Genomic DNA, 22,931 nt, shown 5'->3' on the forward strand with positions numbered 1-22,931 from the left:
ACTGTAACCCCATTACACCAATAAACGATATAAATAATGCAACCATATACACTGAACCTATAAACCCAAAAGTTGCAATCTAACCTAAACTTTCCACCCAATGAGAACCCATATCACAATCCCTTAGAAAAATGAAGCGCACCCAGATGCAGAAACCACCCACATTATTTATTCATCAATTACCTTTTCTTTGATAGCAACCTTAATTTGTTTAATTTGTCCATGCATGCACGCTTAACTCCTCCACTTGTCTCTCCTCATTTTTTGCATTGCACCTATAAGAAGAAGAGGAATTCATACTTATTTCCGCATCTCTCTCTTGCCCTAAGAAGAAGAGGAATTCATACTTATTTCTGCATCTCTCTCTTGCCCTGATTGCAATGAAATCGAATTTAAGAGAAAGATAAATACTGTATTTGGTTCTGTGGGCGTTTATTGAAAAATACCTTTACATTAGTGTCATATAGGTATTGGCGTTTATTACAGATGAAGCAAAATAAAACAAAAATTGAAATGTTTTGATTTTTGTACATGGGGCATTTGGGGAAACGTCAAATTCTTGTTTTTCCCAACGCCCCAGCGTTTCTTAAAACCAAATACTGATGTGACACATTCTAATGGGCATTAATTTGAAGTGGAGAATAAAAAATATTTAAAGTAAAGCTCAACCAAACAACAAAAACAAAAAACGTACAGTACGGCCTATCTATAGATGCCCACGGAATCAAACACATAGAAAAAAAAAAACAGAATTGCACCGTAATAAAAATTATAAGCAACTTGTTTAGACTCAAAAAGGTGAGAGCAAAACATATATAGGAATAATCCTTGTTTCCATCATCATTCCATATGATGTGATTCAAATGGGTTGGAATTATTTAAGTATGCCCATCTATCCATTTTATGGACCCATTTGAATTAAACAACTGAATTAACAAGGGGAATATATGATATGAGCTTGGGATCTACTCAACACCCACAAATACAATTCCTCCTTTTTTACTTGATGATAAGCCATAAACACCCACTTTGCAATTGGTCTATATAAGAATCTCTCACGCCAACTTAGTTCCCACCCATGTAGGGGGCCTCTCTTTAGTGGGCATTCTGTTATACTAAGTGTAGCTTTCTGCTTCTGTTGCACCTTCTCTCCCTTCATAAATAAAGGCAATTGGGTAAGCTTATTTAAAGCTGGAGAGGGCAATTAGTCCATGTAAAGAATGCAAGTGCATATAATATTACCTTTCAAGTGATGATTTCTTGTTCCTTCTTTGCACTGATCCATGACTAAAAATTGCTGAAAAAGAGACACCCATTACCGTTATTATTCAATAACTCTGCATGTCTGTGAGATCTCAAATCAAAGATAATGATGGGTCGACATAAGAGATCTCAGATCAGAAACACTACCAGCAGTGGAGCAGCTTCTCTGTGTCCTTTGCTGCCTGACCTTATCTTTGTTAGGTGATCGGGTTTAATTAAAACTCAATCGTTCCAATTATCTATCTCGAATGGATCGAACCCTCTGCTCTTTTGTAATCTACCTATAAATAGTTAAAAAGGGAAAGCAACGAGCTTGACCAATAAAGCTTATAAGCTGCTCATAAATCTTTCTGCACCGACTTGCCCGCTTTCCCATAGAGACGGTACTGAGAGAGACTACACCCACTGAAACTCTGAAAGATCGATGTAGGCCTGCAGCTTCTTCCAAGATATTGGAGAGGTGAGGCTTCCATCAATCTTCACCTCTGAGCCTGAGGTCGACATTTCTGGGCACGTGGAGCTTTCATGAGATAGATCTGTGTTTAGGATACCGTACTGCAGAGACGTCAAAAGAAGTGCAACTTCGCTTCGCTTCGTCTTCTTGCATTTGAATTCGTGCCTTTGGTTGGTGACAGCTCGAGAGTCGAGATCCAGTTACATCTAGCCCGGCGATTTCCTCCCACAGGTTCATCTGCAAATCTTTACATTCTTTTCTGTGAAACCACGTAATATCCTACACGTCTCCTCTGTCATTTCCTTTCTCGTTGTTTTTTCTTAATTCCTTCCCGTTCTTCTGGGGGTCGAGAGCTGAATCATGTCGGTGTTTTTCTAATACTTTTATACTCGTTAATTAAACCATGAACTGGATCGAGCTGGAGACTTTTAACAACCAATTACTTTAATAACGGAAAGGTAGTTATTTCCGGTGTCCCTAATGCTATTATCAGGGTAGGAGAAATTAGCTAGGACACGAGGAGTAGCACCGGGCTAAAACCGTAAAATCAGTATTTGATGCATTCTTCATCTTAAGTGTTCGGATCTGCTCCTCACATTCACCTCACAGCATATTTTGATTGCACACTAGGAGGAACATTTTTCGTATTTGTATTTAATATTTATTATTTATGGGGAGATGTTTTTTAGTATACGGTGAAATATAACTGCAAAGAATACTTCCTAAAGAACAGAATGCTTCTCGTACCGGCCGCACAGCCACATCCCATTGTATATTAGAAACATCTCCTCATAAATAATCTCGGATGTATGGTCAGGACCAAGATTCAAAGTATTGATACGTATTAATCCATATCAGCAGATATATATCATATTAATAGCTTTCTGATAAGCTTCCTACGCCCATGAAATTATGACTTTGGATGAATTTGTATGGTCCCATCTTATCTCACTTCATCCAATCCAAAGTGGGCCAGAGTTCTGATTAACTCCCCATAGAACGTGCCCTACAGTTCATCTCATCGTGCATTGGGAACATCTCTCATGCATGCCATGGGGAGATGTTCCTAATTCATAGGAGAGATGGGCTGTGGGGGGCCTGTGGGGGACAGGAATACATCAAAGGCTGTGATTCACTGTTTTAGACCTGGGCTACTCCAACGGGCCTAGCCCTATCTTTGTTATTCTCTCATGCAGATAAAGGTCCCACCTTATCTCACTTCATCGAATCCAACGTGGGCCAGAGTTCTGATGAACTCCTGTTCATCCCATCGTGCATTGGAAACATCTCTCATATATGTCATGGGGAGATATTCCTAATTCATGGGAGGGATGAACTGTGGGGCGCCTGTAAGGGACAGGAATACATCGAGGGCCGTAATTTACTGTTATAGCCCTGGGCTACTCCAACGGGTGTAGCCCCATCTTTGTTATTCTCTCATGCAGATAAAGGTGGGTGAAGGTGGTTCATTTTTTTATTGTTGCCAAAAGGAAAAAAAAAAAAAAAAAATCTTTTTGATTGTTGTGCAGGGTGGTTTGATCTCAGAAAATCTGATGGCTGGGGGATAGTGGTGGGTTGATACCTTTTTGATAAGTGGGTATGTTCGAATTTCGAACCATGAATTGGGTGTGTGTGATCTGATGGGTCTGGTGGTTTCAAGAACTGAGGGAGGTTATTAATGAATTGGACTCTTACATTAATTGAACCCAGACAAGTTGGATGCTAAGCAGCCCTCCACTGTATCCTTCTTTGTTGTTTTCTTTCTTTGCTCTCTGCTGCCTCTGAAAGGTTTCATAGATCAGTTCTCTCTGTTATTTGTCTGCTCATCATCTGTGGCATTATCACCCCATCTTGTCTGTTCTAGATTACCCATTCAGCTGATCAAGGTCTGCTCTATATATTCTATATACTTGAGGAAGTTTCAAAGCAATAAGCCAGGCAGATTTCGGTGTTGCTTGATTTCACAGAGAACTGAAGTGAAGTGACAAAGAAAAGGCTGAAAATATGGAGAATTGCACAAACAAACCAAAGATGCCCATTTGCATTTTCTTCAAGGATGCAAGGTAAAGTTACTTTTGCTTGAAAATCTAGCTGAGCTGCTAGGTGTTTGAGATAATGAGTGAGTCAGTGGAGACTGCACTACCCACTGTGCTTTTATTATTTTAATAAGGAGGCCTAGCAATTAGTACACCCGGGATCTGCTACTCACAAGTTATTCCCACAGAGTATTGGGACATTTCTCCATGAATGACAAAGGAAATATTCTCACTGTAGGAGAGATGTGAGAACAGTTTGTGGGTAGCAGATCCGAGCCCCGATTAGAATTAACTTGCAATAGCTAATTTATTATCAATGGCATGCAGGCTTGTGTTCAAGAAGGATGAGCTTGGCATGGAGATAGCACGGATTGCAATCCCTGCAGCATTGGCTTTGGCTGCCGACCCTATTGCTTCTCTTATTGATACTGTATTCATTGGCCGTTTGGGTATTATGTCTATACATACATACATATATCTTTTCATTTCAATTTTATGTCTTTCTGCTGACTTCTGCTTCCAATTTTAATTTCATCAAACAGTTGCACCATCACCCATAAAAAATCAACAAAATTAGAGCCCGTTTGGGAGGGCTTCTGTGTTAGAGGTGAATTGTGTTGATTCAGCTGTGGTTGAGCACCCATGTTTTTGTTTCGGAGAAGCTACCTGGAGTAGCTTCCTATTTTAGTCGCATTTAACGTGTCTAGAACATAGTGATTGGCTTTCCAGGTTTTCACCAAACAGAACTTATGGCATTCTGGTGTGTGTGGCCCAGATTTTCACAAATTTCTGGGTTTGGGCCTAGATTTTGTATCCAGTGTAAACCCAAACGTGGACTTGCACCAGGACCAGGGAATTTGCTGGTTAAATTCGGTCCAATACTTGATGGCCCAGTCTGCAGCGGGAACACACATACATGTTTCAATGGTTTGTAACTTGTAAGCCTGCAGCAAGCACAACCCGACCTAGCTGGAGCCCTGTCGGGCTTGGACCTATATTTCATGCCTGAGGGGCAGGCCAGGCCCAAGCCCGAACTATGTCTCTTAAGTCTTAACATAGGTGCTACCTAGGGCTGCAAATTGATCAAATTGGATTCGATAAAGAGTATAAGAATCCATCGAATTTTCAAAATTATGACTCAAATGCAAATTTGAATATTTTATTAGGTATTCAATTAGATACAATTAAAAAACTTAATGATATAATATAAATAATATACTATATATAATTATATAAAATATATCATATATAATATTTTATAATTATTGGATCAAAGATATATTCGAATTTGATCTCTTAATTAAATGAACCGATTCTTCCAATTCGACCCAATTTCATAGGATGAAGGGTGATATCCAAATCTGGCTCAAACTGAATGAGTTTCGAATTGAATCTGATACAACTTATTTACAGCCTTAGTGCCATCATGCGGAGCCCAATCTAGGTGAGTCCACATCACCTGCCAGCAAAATACGTTCCAACCCCCTACCAATATAATTTGACATTGCATATACCATACTGGCAGATCCCACTTTTATGGTAGGTCTTAATTTTATGGTGAGATGTCTGGTGCCATTAAAGATGTAAATCGGGCTGTGCCGCCTGCGGCCTAGACTGGCATGATGGTTTATGGGTCATGCCAGCACATGAGCCCCATATATATAGTATATTAATAAAATAAATAATTATTTTCAATTTTATTATACTATTTTATTTAATTATTGTATATATAAATAATTGTATACATCAAAATTCATATAAAATAAAAATTTTAATTTTTTTATTTTTTTAAATAAATAACTTTCATCCGATTCACGGTCTGATCTGACCTAAGCTTAGCCCACAAAAAGGGAGGCACAACCAATTTTACAGTTCTAGTTGCTGAGTCATGTTAGTAGGGAGTTGGAATAGGATCATGTTAATAGTTAGTTGGAATGTTTTATTGGGAAGAGATCCCAATTCGATCTAGGCCCATCCCATGATCATTGGACATGGGTACGTCTGTTTAATTGAAGTATTAACCACAAAAAATTGAAATATTACAGTTTTTCTTAATAAATACGTCTCAGAAACATTTAACAAACCCATTTGGAAACTTGGAATAGAAGAGAGCAATATATCTTATGAATATGATCCTATCACAGCATCGAGGCTCTGTTTTGGCCCATTTAGTAGTGGAACTGGAAAGTGGAAACTTGTCACATGAATTCCTTTTTGGAAAGCTATCCATCGTTAAGCTGTAACACTCTTTCTGTTTTGGCCTTTAAATTACAGGTACAGTGCAGATCGCTGCTGTCGGGGTTTCAATTGCTTTGTTTAACCAGGTATCAAAGATTACAATATATCCAGTTGTCAACATCACTACTTCTTTTGTCGCGGAAGAAGATGCTATCAAAACAGTGGCAATTGATGAAGACGAAAGTAAAGATTTGGAAAAGGGTCTTTCTAAATGCTGCCAATTGAGCATTACACCTTCTGAAAGTACATCGAACACTGAAGAACAGGAAGAGGGCTTTGAAACCTCAACTGAAGATAGTCACTTGAGCAATGAAGATACTGGTGGAGCAGTGAACTCTGAAGAAAAAAGTGAGAACTTGGACAAGGATTTACCCATCAACAGCCATACAAAAGATGTGCAGTTTGGTAAGTTGATTTTCTGTTTATTGTTTGAAGGGCTAGTGGGAAACAAGACTTCAGCCTGTAGATTGCTCCATTCACTTTATTTAAGAGTTTTATATTCCGACACACTTGAAATTGTCAATTTATATGTACCATCCTGAGTAATTCGATCACCAAGTAACTCAAGTTTTCTAAATTCTCTACAATCAGATTCTGATACAAGTGGGTACAACCCACCATCCATTACTGGAGGAAGTTCAACTATGCTCAAATGTGCGGGCAAGAGAAAGAATATTGCATCAGCATCCACGGCATTGATTGTTGGCGGGGTGCTTGGCCTTTTCCAAACCATATTCCTTATTCTTACAGCAAAGCCACTATTGAAATTCATGGGTGTTCACTCTGTAAGTGTCTTTATTTGGAATGACAGAGAGTCTAATTTATAACTTATCTTCATCTTTTGTGCATTCAAGAATTAAGATTATATATTTTTTGCTCCTCATTTTGGTCTAATATGATTAGTACTCAAATAAGTATAACTTTCACCATGGCCATTTCAATTTTATTGCTGGAGTGGTGGATATCAGTATAACAGTATACTACCTTATCCTGAGAATCCCTTCAACCAGGATAGCATTAGGAAATGCCCCATCCGTGATTCCTACCAAACAATCCAGTTTTTCTGATTGTCCAACTAATTCCAGCTAGAGTTTTGTAGTTGTAGCTTTCTTGGTTTGGGGAGAATTTATACAGGCTAGAGCATTAATGCCAGCTATGAACCCAGTAATATCCCCAGCAACCTAAGATGTCAGTTCTGTTTTCAACCCTAAAGCAACTCCAGCATTCATCATACTCTGATCTTCATTGTTGATTATTATCATTAACTTTCCTCTGTCATGTGCAATATTGGAACACAATTAATACTTAAAATCATTTTGTAACTGTTTGCAAGTGTTCCAAATTTGGAAGGTAAAGCATCTGATTTCTTATATTTCTGTAATTGTAGAATTGTCTAAACCAAAGCATTATCTGGTGATTTTTTTTACTAGAAAACAACCTAGCTCCTATTTTGGCATGGTTGTTAAATATCTGAGTTATTGCAAAATGCTAAATAACATCTGGGACATCTGTTATAATAGGACTCCCCTATGCTAAAGCCAGCAAGACAGTACTTGACATTGAGATCGCTTGGTGCTCCAGCGGTTCTTCTCTCTTTGGCCATGCAAGGAGTCTTCCGTGGAATTAAAGATACAAAAACTCCTCTATATGCAACTGGTGAAAATCCTTTATACTCATTTTGTTTCTTTCATTTTAATTCTAAAAAGTAATTACATGCAAGTTTGCCCGTTCATATGAAGTTGCATGATAGCATGCCTCTGTGTGTGGACTCATAATATTTCAAGACAAAACAAGTTTTAATGTTACTTTTTACTCTTTCAGCTTTCTTAGGTGGGTTTCAAGTGTATTGCATCTAACCATAGCTCATATTGTTTTTATTATCCAATTCAGTGGCAGGAGATGTTGCAAATATAATTTTAGACCCATTATTTATATTTGTTCTTCATATGGGCGTCAGTGGTGCAGCTATTGCCCATGTTATTTCACAGTAAGTTGTATCTGAGTACCAATTGAAATTATCAGTGTTTCCTAATTAATAGATATGTGATATCTTATACTTAGCCACTGATTTGATATCCTAGAATTTACAAGTATTTTGATTGGTGTCTCATATAATGTATTGTGACCTTTTAGGTACCTGATTTCAGTGATACTATTATGGAGATTACTGCAAAAAGTTGACCTATTGCCTCCAAGTGCAAAAGACCTGCAATTTTGGAGGTTCCTTAAAAGTGGTAATGGGTTCAATCTGTGCATTTCTTTTTTGAAATGCCAACTATAATACAATCTAGAATTTTATTTTTCCTTGTCATGACAAAGGGCAACCCAGTACATGAGGCACCCACCAATGTGGGGTCTGGGGAGGGACAGATGTACGCAGCCTCCCTGCATATACAGAGAGGCTGTTTCCAAGTTCTCCTTGTCATGAGAGGAAACCCAAATTTTGAGTTGTTATTAGGTGGAAAAGGAGACAATTTCCTTAATTTTATTTGCATTTTGTTGAGAAGAGTGGGAATTCTTTAGATGAACAGTACCTGCAGCTGATTTTTCAACTGAAACTCTTAATTGGATGTAACTTCTGAACTGAAGATGTGCATAGTTGGATAGTTGGACGGATGGACCTATGTAATTCTTTCCAACATTAATTGGGAAGCTCAAAATCTTTAAGAAGTTTGACAAATTAAGTAAATTTTATAGAAAATAAGAAAAAACTGAGACACCATAAGCATAGTATTTCAGTTCTGACAATCTATAGTTTAGGAAACAAGCTTGTAAATTTACTAAATAACTACCTCATAACCCTGCATATATGAGAAAAAGTAACTGAGTTGAGAAATGTTTTGCACTTGAACTCAATTTTGAGTAAATATCCACATTGCCCAACTGTCTATTGACAATGAATTGTTATTTACTAGAAGCACTAACTTCATGCATCAGAAAAGTAGCAAAAAGTAATCAGATGTTCTTGGGTCGAATACCCCAAGGGGGGATTTGTAATTGAGACTATATAGGTGGTTAACCATGGCTAACCACATTAAAAGAAGTCAGTGTTGCACAGGTTTGTACAAATTTTCACATTATCAATAAAATTTAAATAGATACTCATAAAAGAAAAAAACATTGAATTTCATGCATCGGATTCAGAAGACCCACACAAGCTGAAGATAAATGCCCTACTGTCTAGTAATAGATGAGTGTCCCACTAAATTCAATTCAATCCATCTCAAATAAGCTTCACCCTAAGAATCCATCTTTGCCAAATGCAAGGCCATATTCAGTCTCTTGCAAAGCTTGTGCATTTACAACAAGAGTAAATACTCATAAGCTACATGAATGTGCAGTCACTTATTAACTAATTCCCATGGATTTGTTCAACAAATCTTTTTATGCCAAAGTGACCAACTTTTACTTCCTTTCACCATACCCTCTTCCCAGGACAGGTTCAGCCTTGAATTCTGTTTCGGTAAAATGACGTGGTCTCCCCTTTAGGTATGGTGACAAATCCAAGAATATGCACCTCATAAGAGCCTTTTGGGAAATGAGAATAGCTTTAAGCCTTTTTCCCCTCTTCCAGAGTACTAAGAGTGAATAAAACCATGAAAATGAGAAAGCATACACACACAATACAAGGTTTAATGTAGTCGATCATAACCCTAATGGGCCCCTGTTACAGTCCTAGATTCTCCTTCTAGTTTCTAATTCGACCCAGAATATCCCTATACAAAGATGGACATTTTTTGCCTTTGCCTAACCAAACCCCCTTTGTCTCCCCAAGAGTACACAATTCACCCTTAAAAGTTAATATACAAAAAATCTATGTAACACATCCCTTGGATTCCTTTCCTTCCATGACCTTATCAATCTGATAAGCCAAGAAGAAAGCAAATTGGTGATATTGAGGAATGGAAATTCACTTGGGGGTGGTAAAAAATTATGCATGTGTAGGAGTATACCATGACTGAAGATGCCAGGACTTATTTTATTTCATTATGATCTACAATACAAGGGTTTTATCAGATATGGATCACAATAGATGATCAGGTGCAGTTTAAGAGTCGAAGCTGTTAAGATTTGAGAAGTATTATCCTAAAACAACTTAGTGAGGTTGAAATCATACAAATTAACAATCTTCCTATGACAAAATTAACTATGACAACTAACCAACCAAGGAACAGCATCTCAGGACTATGTATCTTCTATGAATCAACCCAAATGCCTAATTCATGAAGAATCTTTAGCATTAAGGTGAAGCTAAGTAGTAACAGATAGAGATGACGTGTACACACATTATTAATGAACTGGGCATATAATGGCCAAATTTCCTGAAGATAGCCTCTATCATTATTGATCCTATTCTATGAACATCATACAAACCTTATGATGTTTAAATTGCTAAGTAACTAGATGTATTTTTATGCACCTTCTTGTTGGTCTTACTGCTACTGAGCCAAGATGACTATCCCTTTATTTCTTTTCTTTTTTTTTTTTTGTCTTTCTTGTGCAAGATTATTATTTTAGTTTCATGTGCTTTCCAAGTTTTTAACCCATGTACCAATATATGCTTGAAATGCTTTAGTAGTTTCTGACTTATATTTAATAATTTATGCATCTGGATTCAGGTGGTCTATTGCTAGTAAGGGTAATATCTGTAACATTTTGTGTTACCCTGGCTGCATCACTAGCTGCACGTCATGGATCAACACCCATGGCTGCATTCCAGGTCTGTCTGCAGATTTGGTTGGCCACATCTCTTCTTGCTGATGGATTGGCAGTTGGTGGACAGGTAAGAAGTGCACCATTCTGACTGGGTACAATTATGATGTGGTCAGAGTTCAACATAAGAATCTCATGAACCTGAAAGCAATCAATTAGAAATAGTTCAATCTTACTATAAACTTATTTAGATACATATATAAAATTACTTTTATTTTTTCCAGTTCTTATCCATATTATACAACTATGGTTTCAGGCAATACTTGCAAGTTCAATTGCTAGAAAGGATTACAACAAGGCAACAGCCACTACAGCCCGGGTGTTGCAGGTATTTTGCTTTTAGACAAAATCATATTTAGCAACTTTTGCAATGCTACAAACCACGCTAAATTTTGTTATTGGATCTATTTTGCAGCTGAGTTTAGTTCTAGGATTGGTGCTTCTTTCTGGTATTGGAATTGGCATGCCATTTGCAGCAAGACTGTTTACAAAGGACATAAGCGTTCTTCACCTCATAATTATAGGCACCCCGGTATCTCTTTCTTATGTTTATAAACAATGAAGAGAATATTACTATTTTACTATATAGTGTTACTATGCCACTCAAAATGATACTAGAACTAAAGTATCCCTTCATCCATCAGTTTGTTGCAGCTACTCAACCCATTAATGTATTAGCATTTGTTTTTGATGGCATCAACTTTGGAGTATCAGATTTTGCATATTCTGCTTACTCGATGGTCAGTTAGTTGGGTTTGAACTTTAAGAATCAGTAGGATTGCTTTACCCATATGTCATTCTTATGTTTTGAGTAAATGTTTTCTTTTCCCTTCTTCAGGTAGTGGTGGCTATATTAAGTATCCTGTGCTTATTTTTTCTATCTTCAAGTCATGGTTTTATTGGAATCTGGGTTGGTTTGACCATCTACATAACTCTGAGAGCACTTGCTGGAGTTTTGAGGTAATTTCCCTCGTGCATATATTATAAACAATTCACTGTAAGGAAAAGGAAAGTTATAATCGTGTATTGGTTCTTGTTTACCTCATAATGAGGTTTTCAAATTTATAACTTAATTGCAGTATAGATGTGTCTTAGACCCCATAACTTGCTGTGTGTCCCATGTTTTCTAGGATCAAGAGATTCAGAATCCATTATTAGATGGTTCCATTTAAAACACATCCCTATCTAAGGTCAACATAATACACACCATCTGATTTCACCATTTTTTACAGGACTCACTTTTTCCCACCACTTAGATAATTAGATAATTAATTCTTCTGTCTATGCCTATTTTATGTCACAAATAATCTACCAAGAAGGGCCATAAGACTCATCTTGTGGTGGTTCTTGATCTCTAGTATTATTGTGTCTTCAAGCCCAAGAGTTGTCCACAGAAACAATTAACTCGGATCTCAATAACGACCTTACAAGAAGTGACATTTGATGGCACCGGAAGATTAGCGTCTATTTAGGTAGGAACCAAGTTGTCCTATGCTAAAAGGCATAATCTACATAGTTTTTATAGTGTGATTTTCATTTGCACTGGCATAAAAGCAAGGGAGTGCAAACTGGCTGAGTGTAAATCCTGGTTTAGCTTTGCTTCAGATTTGCCTGCCTTATTTGTTTGTCAAAAATAGAATGGTAAGTAAAATGATGCAGTCCTGTACGTTATTTTAGAGAGAACGGAGGAAGGTTATTTCTTAGGAAGATTAGCTAAGGTAGGAAGCAAACTGATGTGGTCCCCACAGTATAACAGAGATAATTAAGGTAGAAGGAAGGTGGTGCAAATTTTGCATTAGTTTTATGGATGTAAAATTTGCACAGCCAATGAGTGCGGATGAGACAAAAGGTGCAAATTTTGCATTAGGTAGGAGTAAAAATGATATTTACAAACACATGTATGCAAAACTGAACCAAAAATCTTATCTGGTTCAGATTTACACTGCAAGCAGAGTCATAAAAGTGTTTCTTGAACTTGGAAATTTTAGAAATCATGAACTAGAGGTTTAAATTAGTGAGTAAATTTCAGAAAAATTCCCATATAAACCCAGGACTTACACTTGTTTTGTCCTACATTTGCAGGATAGGGACTGGAACTGGACCTTGGCACTTTCTAAGGCGTTGATTTTTGCCCTACTATATGGTTGTGATATATCCTTCTTGGCTTAGCATGAAGAAAAAGCAAGAAAGAAAAGAAAGAAACATGATTTTGCTTTGTAAGGGTACAGTTTGCTTGATTCCTTGTTTTTTTATGGAAATTGGTGCTCTCCTCTCCTGATGTTGGCATCAAGTTTGGCATATGAAATTCAGTGTTGCTTGGATTATTCGAAATCAGCAAACTGTATGCGATGGGCATGCTGAGAAGGAAATTGACACTCCATGGATTCAGAGCCACACCTTTTGAATATCTTTTCTTTGTAATTTGTCTGTATCTGTTTGGCATAAGTGACATCTATAATGTATTGTTGTATATTATTATCTTTCCTACATAGAGATTCTATATATCCATTTCTGTACATGGAACTGGTATTGGAATTAGGCCAGATATATCGCTGAGTCCTCCCAGACTCCAATCCCAGCAGATTCCAAGTTTCCAAATTTGAGTTCTTTGGACCCTTCAACAGCTGGTCTGATGGACTACGCAGTCAAATTTCCAACCAATGTTAAGACCACATGACAGATCTTTCCCCTTTAACCATCAAATATGGTTCTATTTTCACCTGGATTTTGGCACCTCATTAAGGAAGAGGATGTCCAAAGCCAACGAACAGGTCCACCATTGGATACTTCATTAATTAATACGGAAGAACTACAGTGTAGAGCTATAAAGATGCCCTGTGCCTGATTTAGGTCAGGTTGGTGGTTGGCTTAGTACTTGGGTTTGAGAGCTTTGAGCTGATCTCAAGCCTGGAACAAAGTGCCAGACCAAGAGAAGTTTGGAAGTGGGTTTGGCCCTTAGGATAGACTGGTAAATAATGGGTTCTAGTTTTCTAGTTGAGCCTCTCATTAAACGACCTGGGAATCTTCCAAGGAATGTTTTAAAAACCGACCCAGAGGCCGAACCCTTTTTACCTCTGGGTTGTGGGTCACCGGTTCGACCGGCTAGGTCAAACGATTCATACCGTGCCACGTCATATATATATATATATATATAATTTATGTTTTTTAATTCTTTTTATTTATAAAAAATATTAAAAATTATAATTTGAGGCCAAAAAAGGGTTTTTTTTGTTGCGAAAATAGCGGGGCAATGTGCCTATGGCTCATTGGAATGTATAGATCTCAAAAAAAAATCATCCCAATCGTATATTGGAGTGCAAAGTTATGGCCTCCATTGAGTGTGCAACACTCGATGTTTGCATACATTGAGTGTGCAACCTGCGACTCGATGACCGGGTCGAATGGGTCAGTGGTCAAATTGGCCGGGTCAAACAGTTCTTGACCAAATCAATGGTCTTTTACCATTTGACGGATCTTGTATGTTATGGATAACTCTCATTTGTAACTGAAATGGTGAAAGCACTAATAAATTCTTAGCTTCTCTCCCAACTAAAGGGCACATTAACCCTAATCCTTATTCAATAACTAACCCATAATGACAAGGTAGATCTATCTACCAGTCTTGTGTTGTGTAAGTATAACTTTCATTTTGTTCTTTTCTTTCCAACCAACTAAACAAACTTTAGGGAAGAGCATTAACACCATGTAAGATTTGGTAGGGAAATGATCAATTCTATGTGTGCTTTGTCTAGAGTTGGAGTGACAACACAATGCTAACAACCATTTCAATTTCAAAGGTAGTAACGATATGACGAAAACCAATTTGATGTGCCACCATAAATAGGACAGATATACACTAAAAAGGAACAGCATAAGAAAAGAGAGAATGAGGAAGGTTGTTTGTAGCATTATATGATTATACTACCAAACCATGACTCATTGACACCTTAACAACCAATATCATAAACCCAACAATCCAACCCTAACCAGTTCTACATCCATACGTTTTGGCCACCAAAACCCTAAAAATAACTGCAGTTCTAAATGCTTGTTGGGCTAGGAAATGGCTCTTGGGGGAGGCCAGAAGATCTGGTCATGGGCTGGTCCCAACTACCACACTAAGAAAAAAGTATGAGGAAAAGTAATAAAATGACTTCCACTGTTCAAGTTCCATGGGAAAGAATAGGGAAAATTCCCGATTAGTACCTTGTACTTTGGGTCTAATGCCACTTTGGTCCCCTAAACTTTAAAATGCGACAATTCAGTACCCGAATTGACAATCCAGTACCTACTGTTAATTTACTGTTAATTAGCCGTTAAGAGGCATTTGAAAAAGACACAAGTGCCCTTCAAATGTCATCTAATTTTCTTTATCAACTAGCCAAATATTGACAAAAAATTAACAGTCCCAAATCCTTGCTTATTCTATTCAAGAAAGTTGGGGTCACCAGAATGCTCACTCAAATGCGACCCCAACTTTCTTGAATGGAAGAAGCAAGGATTTCGGACTGTTAATTTTTTGTCAATATTTGACTGGTTGATAAAGAAAATTAGATGACATTTGAAGGGCATTTGTGTCTTTTTCAAATGCCTCTTAACGGCTAGTTAACAGTAAATTAATGGTAGGTACTGGATTGTCACTTTTTGAAAGTTCGGGTACTGAATTGTCGCATTTTAAAGTTTGGGGACCAAAGTGGCAATAAGCCCAAAGTACAAAGTACTAATTGGGAATTTTTCCAAAAAAATATTCAAATGATACCAGTGTAGCTATTTTGCCCTAACCACAGTTAGGGTAAATTGGGAATGATGAGCCTACTCTCTCTCCTCTCTCTCTCTCTCTCAACAAATATTTTGCTATAAAAGGTGCAGATGTGAAAATTTCAGACCCCTTCTTGAGTCCGACTTCAGTGGCGCAAAGAAACAAACAGTGCAGTTGCAGAAAGGCAGTAGGTTAAAACCATAGGAGAGCATCAATAGTTTAGAGTCTTAGACCAAAGAAACTGTAAATTTGTGTGGCACTGGAGACACCCATATCCTCCAAATGCATTGTCTTTTCAATTCCCCTATCGCCCATCATGAAATCAACAGGATCAGATGGTTGAGTGCCTTGTGCAAATGAAATTCTCCGCACAATTCCTCTGATAACATTCCTCCTTTAACAAGCATATTTCTTGGAGGAAGAGGAGGACTATTTCAGTGGCCTAAAAGGCCAATAATAATGTATATTTAAACAGAAAGTAATTCTGACCTCAAATTCTTGACGCAAGGAGGTGTTGCTTCCAATTTAGAGGAAGTTTGGGCAATATGAAACTTGACCAAAGTCATGGGTTTCTAAGGAAGCATCACCATCATCTAAGAATTATTGCCTTCAATAATAATGTTGAATAATTCAGAACTGTTTTGGTAGGGTTAGGTTTCCATCCAGTTCCATCCGGTGCAATATCCTTTTGGAAGGTTTTGTCAAATGAGATAACCTCCATTTTCAAATCTGAATCTGGGTCTCTCAAGCTTTCTCTGACCATCATCCAGCAAACTTTGTTTTTTTGGTAGAAAATGCAATATCCATCATACATCATCAATTCTTTTTTGAAAAAAAAAAATTAAGGTAATATTATTTCTGAAGAAACACATACAGATGGAGGAGCAAACAAGAATGATTCCCCCGCCTACATCATCAAATATCTGAAAGACAGAATCATACTTTAATCCAATAGAGATAAAGCATCGACCCCCATAAATAGACTGTTTGATTAGGCATCAGTGACCAACCCCACCAAGCCATCCAACTCAAAGAAATGTCCAATGATACAATTATTTGATAAATCGGCACTTAACCCAAAAAATTAAATAAAATAAAGTGAAAGAAGTTATAATCCTATTTGAGCATGGTTTAAAGTATTGATATGCCCAATACTCACAAACAAGCGAATGGGGTGTTTTGCATTTTTTATGCTTTTTTCAAAATTGTTACAAGGGGTCAGTTTTTAAGTATGTCTACTCCTTAGAAGTAGGCCTATTAATAATACTTGAAATTCCGAAGCCCCATTCTACATTTAATCTGATTAGGATGATATATTTAACTATTTATATAATTGGATCAGATTCGAATGTTACAATCAACATTCAATTAATATTCGGATCGAATTCGAATTTGATCCCATCTGATCCGATTAAAATCCAAATCTGATTATATTATAATATTTATTAATTTTAATATATAAATTTTATATAATTATATTTAAAATTATAAAAATATATTCTATATGTTATATTATATATGAATCTATTTATATAATAAATTTAGTATGTTATATTTATTATATAAAATTTGAAAAGAAAAATAAATATATTTTTTATTTTCTAGTATTTTAAAAAATTTATAGAAGAATCAGATTACATCTGAATCTTATCCAAGTCCGTTGGGATTCAAATTTAAATCTAAGTCTTTAAATCCAATCGGATTCAGATGTAGAGTCTCAGTAATCAGATCAGATGCGAATTTTGTTGCATCCGATCTAAGTACAACCCTACCTGAAGTGGCCAAATTCCGAAATACCCCTTATTTGGGGTTTCAGGGAGCCAACGCTAGATATAGAAATTTCTGCAACACAATTCAAACACCCCTTATGAAAATTTTGAACCTTGCATTGGAGAATTAACCACCACAAAATCTAAAATGCATCTTATGAAAATTTTGCAACACAATTCAAACACAAACCAATAATCAATGATAAAGCATCACATCACAGTTACATCCTTAAAATCTTTAATGATAATGTGAAACGTTTTCTAATGAATAGATCTGCTCATGGGTTGGGCTTGGGCCTGACCATACACTGTATGTCTGTATCGGGTTTAAGCATCAGGCTCCGTTTAAATTTTGGCCAATGTGGCAAATGCCAAATCTAAGCCCGACCCATGAATAGGTCTACTAATAAAAAATAATTAGACTAATGTGGTAACTTTGTTTCAAATTTTAATGTAATGCGCTATAAAAAATTGAAAATTCACCATAGTAGATTCTTACATTCAAACCAAACATGTGGGGTGCCCCTGAATTCCACATGTTGGTAAAAATGAGGAAGAGAGGACTACCGACTTCAACAGAGACCCCCACTCCGCCCCACCCCCACTGGTGGGGTAAATGTTGGTAGTGGGGCGTGAAGCTCAAATGGGCATCAAATGAGGTAGCTGGCCACCTAAAAGGCGAAAACCCATCTCCAGGTCAAGGAAAATATCCTCCATGTCTCGTCTTCTCTAAAAGAGTATGGATTGAAAAGAATCTAAATCCAAACAAAAAATCCTTCCACCACTCACCTCCCCAATCCCAGAGGACACAAACCCATCCCAGTGGGATCAACCACAGCACCCATTGATATAATTCTTCCACGAGTAAAAAGCAAAAACCCCCGATAAAACAGAGAGAGAAAGGAGAGAGATATTACACTCAAATTAAGGAAAAAATAAAGGTATTGAAATAATAACAATAGAACTTCAATTCAATGTTACATCAGAAAGGATAATATGCCTTCTTTCCCCTCTGCGACCACTATGGACGCCTTAGTTAATGCCAATTTATACTCCAACGCGACCCCTTCCACACAGACCTGGTCAAAACACTGAAAGCCCTCCAGAACAGGAAATGACAAAAAAAGATAATAAATTAATGAAGCATTTTTGTTTCATTAATTGCCTCCATTAAAAACCCCAACACCCCTTATGTTGTTCAACCCAAGTTACTAAATGCAAAAGATAATAAATTAATGAAGGGAAATAAGTGAAAATAGACATCAAACAGAAGCATTTTTGTTTCATTTCAATGAAACATATAGCTCTTTTAAATAAGATTAAAAAACATGTTAAAATGACAAAAAAAGGGATACCTAAAATCCGAATATTGGGAGAAAAAATTTACCTAATCTGGGTTGGGTCATTGAAATATTTTACCCAGATAGAGGCTTTCTTTTTTCACCCTTTGATTCTGCTTTTAATAAATGGTGAAAATGAATTTTTTTTCTTTTTTCTATTACTCTCCCCCTTCTTCCCCTTGTTCAGTCCCCCTTACCTGACACCCCTCCACCAAACCCAAAAAAAATATTATTTACTAAAATTGATTACTTTTCTCTTTACTACCTCACAGCCTAGTAAAAATTTAATTTTACTAGGCCACGAGTTGATCAAGCTGCATCTGTTCAAGCCAAGCTCCCAAAACAGAGTGATCAATGGCTTCAACCTGAGAATTGGAATTTGAAACCTCAGCGGAGGATGCTGCTGCAGCAACTGAGGTTGGAATGGCTAACTTATCCTTGATCTCGGGTGGTGATTCCTTCACCAATGACTGAACCCACGACAAATCAGGCTCCTCTCCATTGTTTCCTAGCTCGAAAGAAGACGACCTCTTGAACCGCCCCAGCTCATCTCCATTAACCGCCCAATCCAACATCCCATTTGGTGATCCCCACTTGGTCCAGGAATTTACAGGAGATCCCACAACAGCGGTCGTGTTGGATCCAAGTTCTCGTGAACTGAGGCTACGAAGCTGCTGCTGCTGCTGCTTCTCACGCTGAGCAAATGCAGAGAGTCGAGAGCTCATCGGAGAGAGAGGTTCCATGCTTCGAGGTGACATCCTGCCCGGGGATGGAACACCAAAGGATGCTTGTAAGAATGAATGATCAACGTTTTTTGGAGAGAAAACGTTCGTGTTGATCGGCGATAGCATGCTCTGTTGTTGCTGGAACTGGTTGAGAACCGCTGATTTGTGAGATGGGGAAAAGACCGCTGACGCTGCCTGATCTGAATACCGGGGCGACGAGGAGATTTCAGCAGTGAAGAGATCCTCAAGGTTTGAAGGGGTCAGGGTCTTGGAACGAACAGATCTGTTAACAGTGGATGAACTAAGACGTGGCTGAGAGAAGCAGGACAAATCATTCAGGAGTTGCTGTTGCTGGGCTTCAAAATCCTGCAACATGCTGAAGTCCTCAGCTGGAATATCTCTTGCATTGAGGGACGACCTCAGGCGACTGGATTGAAGATTACTTCCAGGGAGATGCAAGGTTGGGACGTTGGGCTGCGGCCAAGCCAAAGATGAATGGTTAATACCATTTGCAGATGGGGACATGGGTGGCGTGAAGGGCGAAGGAGACATAACAGAGACCGAAGAGGGAGAACCAGGCAAGAGGCTCATGGCTGCAGCCATCTCCATGGCGGAGGCCGCTGAAGCAGTTGAACGGGGAGAAGGAACGGCAGAGCCAGTGGAGACATACAAGGGGCGCAGTTCCTCAGATGTGTGAGCAAAGAAACAGACTCGCCGCATGCAACCTGTGCCATCCTTGCACAGCCGTGTCCTGTACTGTGCCGGGTGAAGCCAGCACTCAAAAACGCCATGCGCGTATTCACACAAATCCCCTCGTCGACATGCCCCTTTTCGGAAATCAGGGCAGGGAACGCAGCTGTAGTGGTACTTCCTTGGGTCTCTCCTGCGAGCGTTCTCACCTGGGTGAACGAATGGACACTCGGTCCAGTCATGAGAGTAAGCTCGGGAACAAGGGCGGACCTTAAAGGAGAACATGCGGAACTCATCTGTTGCATAGATGCTGTTCTTGATATCAGGTAGAGATGGATCAATAGGGTATTCCTTTTTCTCCGTTGCCGAAGAAACAGGGTGATCATTGAACTTGATCGTGGGAGATGAAGTCGAGTCTGAGGCAGACGACGGAGATCCATTCTCCGGGGATGATGACAAAGGGGGTGAATTTGAATTCGATGTGCTTGTGGAAACCCGCAGATTGAGCTCTCCAATAGAAGAACCATCAGAACCATTGCTCGCCAGGAGCTCCTCAAGCACAGCCTTCACATTAGGGAGCTTAGGAGATACAACAATAACATCAGCAGGCCGGTGGCCATTGGCATCCACTGAATTTGGGTTTGCACCGGCCAACAAAAGCAGCTTCACAACATCTACAGCGTTTACAGATCCGCCGGAGGCAGCACAGTGGAGAGCAGTGCTCTTATCCGGGCCACAGGAACGATTTATATCAGCATCGGATAGAGCAAGGATTAGCTTCAAGACATCGATACTACCATAAGTTGCAGCAACCATCAAAGGAGTTCTGTGCTCAAGGACTATCTGCTTCGAGCCCTTCTGGCGGACGTACCAAAGACCAATCTCATCGATAGCAGAGGCATCACGCTCCAACGAACGCTTGAAGCCTTCAACGTCATTGTTAGCCGCGAGCTCAAGTAAACTTGAAAAAGAATCTTCGGTTTCTACAGTCAGGTGATTCATGCTTTTCATGGGGGTTTTGCTTTCTTCGGAGGATGAAGGAGAAGACGGCGATGACGAGGTGGACTTTAACCGCTCCGGTCCACCACACATACTTCGATTGCCTGGAAATCCACCTAATAAAAAAGAAATGCAAAAAGTTGCCTTATAATAAATAAAAAAAAAAAACCAGAACTGTTCGAACCAAGAAAGAACGAAATCAATGATAAGTACAGAAAGCGTGATTCAAGAAGAACAAATCGCCGGAAAAATGTGAAGACCGCCTGAAAAAATTACCGAAGTCCTTGGTATGTAAAGTCGGGACATTTATAAAAATAAATTAAGCCGAAATCTCGATTTTAGAAAGAAAATAATTGCAAAAAAAAAAGATTCCAATAAGAACGACTACAAGGAAGGTCTCAATCACGGATAGAAAAAGAGCGTAGGAAATTGACAGAAGATCACGGCGAAGATTTAGGGAATGAATGCAAGATCAAAAAGACTCCTCTCAGAAAATATGGCGAAAAATCGAAACTCTCAAAGACAGCTACCATTTTCCACAGAAATTTTATTTTTTCCGTAAACAGAATATATAACTATTTTTCTCTTACAGATCGCTCACAGAAATCATGAAGAAGAAATGCATATTTATAATACTTTCAAAAAATAAAAACTCTTGAAAACACGAAAACAAGAAACAAAATCCGAACTCCTCAATATTTGCAACCGATTATTCTCATTCTTAGTTTTAGAAACTGAAGACTTCACTAAAAATGTTTAAAATCACAGCAATGTAAACTATCTAATGGACCGTCAAGAAGGTTTAAAAGCACAAAAAGAGGACGAAATGCGCGCCTAACAAACCTTACAACAGAAAGAACACAAAAGTGCAAAACCATTCTCCAAAGTCCAGAGAAAAATCAGCTCAAATTACAATTTTTTAACAAAGAATCACCGACTTCCACCTACTCACCGATTTCCAGATTCTGAAGACACAGACAAGCTAAGCCACGATTAATAACTCCATCAACTTCACAGATCTCTCTATCGATCTACGGATAAACAAACTGTGAACAAAAAAAATAAAAATCTTCACCGATCTGAGAAGTATAAACAGCCGCCAATATCTAATGCGAAGAATGCCTTGGAGACGATAAGACAACAATAAGAAAATCGCGACGCAGGCCCGAAACGAAGCGTTTTGATCACCATTTTTCCAGTTGGGAAAATCGCCGATCCAATCGAGAGAGAGAGAGAGAGAGAGAGAGAGAGAGACTTTGAGACTTCTCTTTGTCTAACGTCTCCAAATTAAAATGAAATGAAACGCTCAAATGCAGATAAATTTGAATAAATTAACTCGGACTCAGCGGGACGAAATACGCATGGAAATTCACCCTAAATTCACTTCACATGACAGTTAAATTTGGGGGATTCAAACGGGTGGTGACCGGTTTTTCCGATCAAAGGTGATGAGAGCGTGGGTGAGGCGTTCACCGGTTAGGTGACCTTTGTTTGGGATGCGTATCGAAAGGGAGCAACCGAGTAACGGAGTAACTCGGTACAGTGACCGGTTCAGCAGGTGGAGGAGCGTGCTTGCTTTGGTGGATTATGATGGATTGGAATCCGGTCTTACGTCCGCGAATCAGAGCCGGGATGGATTGGAGAGTACTAGCGGACTTCAGGGCATTAGTCAAATTTGGTTAAATATGGAGTCAAATCGAGGGGAAAGGCGTGGAGCAGCACCAACGACAAAAAATAAAAAATAAAGAAAAGAAAAAATATATATTTATAAAAAATAGATTAATCAATTTCAAAAATTAAAAAATAAAATAAATAAAGCCACAGCGGCTCAGCCCGTCAGCCGCCCCTCTTGACAACAAAAATAATTTTATTTATTTATTTATTTCGGATTCTCGAAATTTCCAATGGATTTTAATCTCGATTGTCCTGTTTCTTTGCATGCTTA

At 38.3% G+C, this 22,931-nt stretch overlaps 2 protein-coding genes and 1 long non-coding RNA gene across 4 annotated transcripts; 1 reads left to right on the plus strand and 2 right to left on the minus strand.

Annotated features, from left to right (window-relative positions):
• Positions 1 to 770: 770 nt before the first annotated feature.
• On the minus strand, positions 771 to 2,012 carry LOC148802784 (uncharacterized). The gene is made up of 3 exons (XR_016082063.1): positions 1,411 to 2,012; positions 1,243 to 1,297; positions 771 to 1,153 (listed from the first exon to the last, which is right to left on the minus strand). It is a non-coding gene; the product is annotated as an uncharacterized LOC148802784 (long non-coding RNA).
• A 1,413-nt stretch (positions 2,013 to 3,425) lies between these two features.
• On the plus strand, positions 3,426 to 13,220 carry LOC104613008 (protein DETOXIFICATION 42-like). 2 transcript variants are annotated; one of them, XM_010280685.3, is made up of 13 exons: positions 3,426 to 3,780; positions 4,081 to 4,202; positions 6,028 to 6,396; positions 6,583 to 6,776; positions 7,512 to 7,647; positions 7,882 to 7,978; positions 8,125 to 8,225; positions 10,611 to 10,774; positions 10,961 to 11,032; positions 11,120 to 11,236; positions 11,349 to 11,444; positions 11,543 to 11,664; positions 12,787 to 13,220. In XM_010280685.3, the coding sequence occupies exons 1-13, from the start codon at positions 3,722 to 3,724 to the stop codon at positions 12,827 to 12,829; spliced, it is 1,692 nt and encodes a 563-aa protein (XP_010278987.1). In that variant the 5' UTR covers positions 3,426 to 3,721; the 3' UTR covers positions 12,830 to 13,220. The 2 variants fall into 2 exon arrangements, with proteins under 2 accessions (XP_010278987.1, XP_088755050.1); XM_088898924.1 differs by lacking the exons at positions 7,882 to 7,978; positions 8,125 to 8,225.
• A 4,936-nt stretch (positions 13,221 to 18,156) lies between these two features.
• Positions 18,157 to 22,448, minus strand: LOC104613007 (zinc finger CCCH domain-containing protein 30-like). Its single transcript, XM_010280684.3, has 2 exons — positions 21,939 to 22,448; positions 18,157 to 21,102 (listed from the first exon to the last, which is right to left on the minus strand). The coding sequence occupies exon 2, from the start codon at positions 21,077 to 21,079 to the stop codon at positions 18,866 to 18,868; it is 2,214 nt and encodes a 737-aa protein (XP_010278986.1). The 5' UTR covers positions 21,080 to 21,102; positions 21,939 to 22,448; the 3' UTR covers positions 18,157 to 18,865.
• Between the last annotated feature and the right edge of the window lie 483 nt (positions 22,449 to 22,931).

Source organism: Nelumbo nucifera, chromosome 2 (assembly GCF_055504915.1).
Source record: "Nelumbo nucifera cultivar China Antique chromosome 2, China Antique-T2T, whole genome shotgun sequence".
Lineage (NCBI taxonomy): Eukaryota > Viridiplantae > Streptophyta > Magnoliopsida > Proteales > Nelumbonaceae > Nelumbo > Nelumbo nucifera.

Coding starts and splice junctions, on each gene's coding strand:
- LOC104613008 (XM_010280685.3), top strand. CDS start 3,722: ATGGAGAATTGCACAAACAAACCAAAGATGCCCATTTGCATTTTCTTC. Junction 4,203..6,027: donor TGTATTCATTGGCCGTTTGG/GTATTATGTCTA, acceptor TTTAAATTACAG/GTACAGTGCAGATCGCTGCT. Junction 11,033..11,119: donor CTACAGCCCGGGTGTTGCAG/GTATTTTGCTTT, acceptor TCTATTTTGCAG/CTGAGTTTAGTTCTAGGATT.
- LOC104613007 (XM_010280684.3), bottom strand. CDS start 21,079: ATGTGTGGTGGACCGGAGCGGTTAAAGTCCACCTCGTCATCGCCGTCT.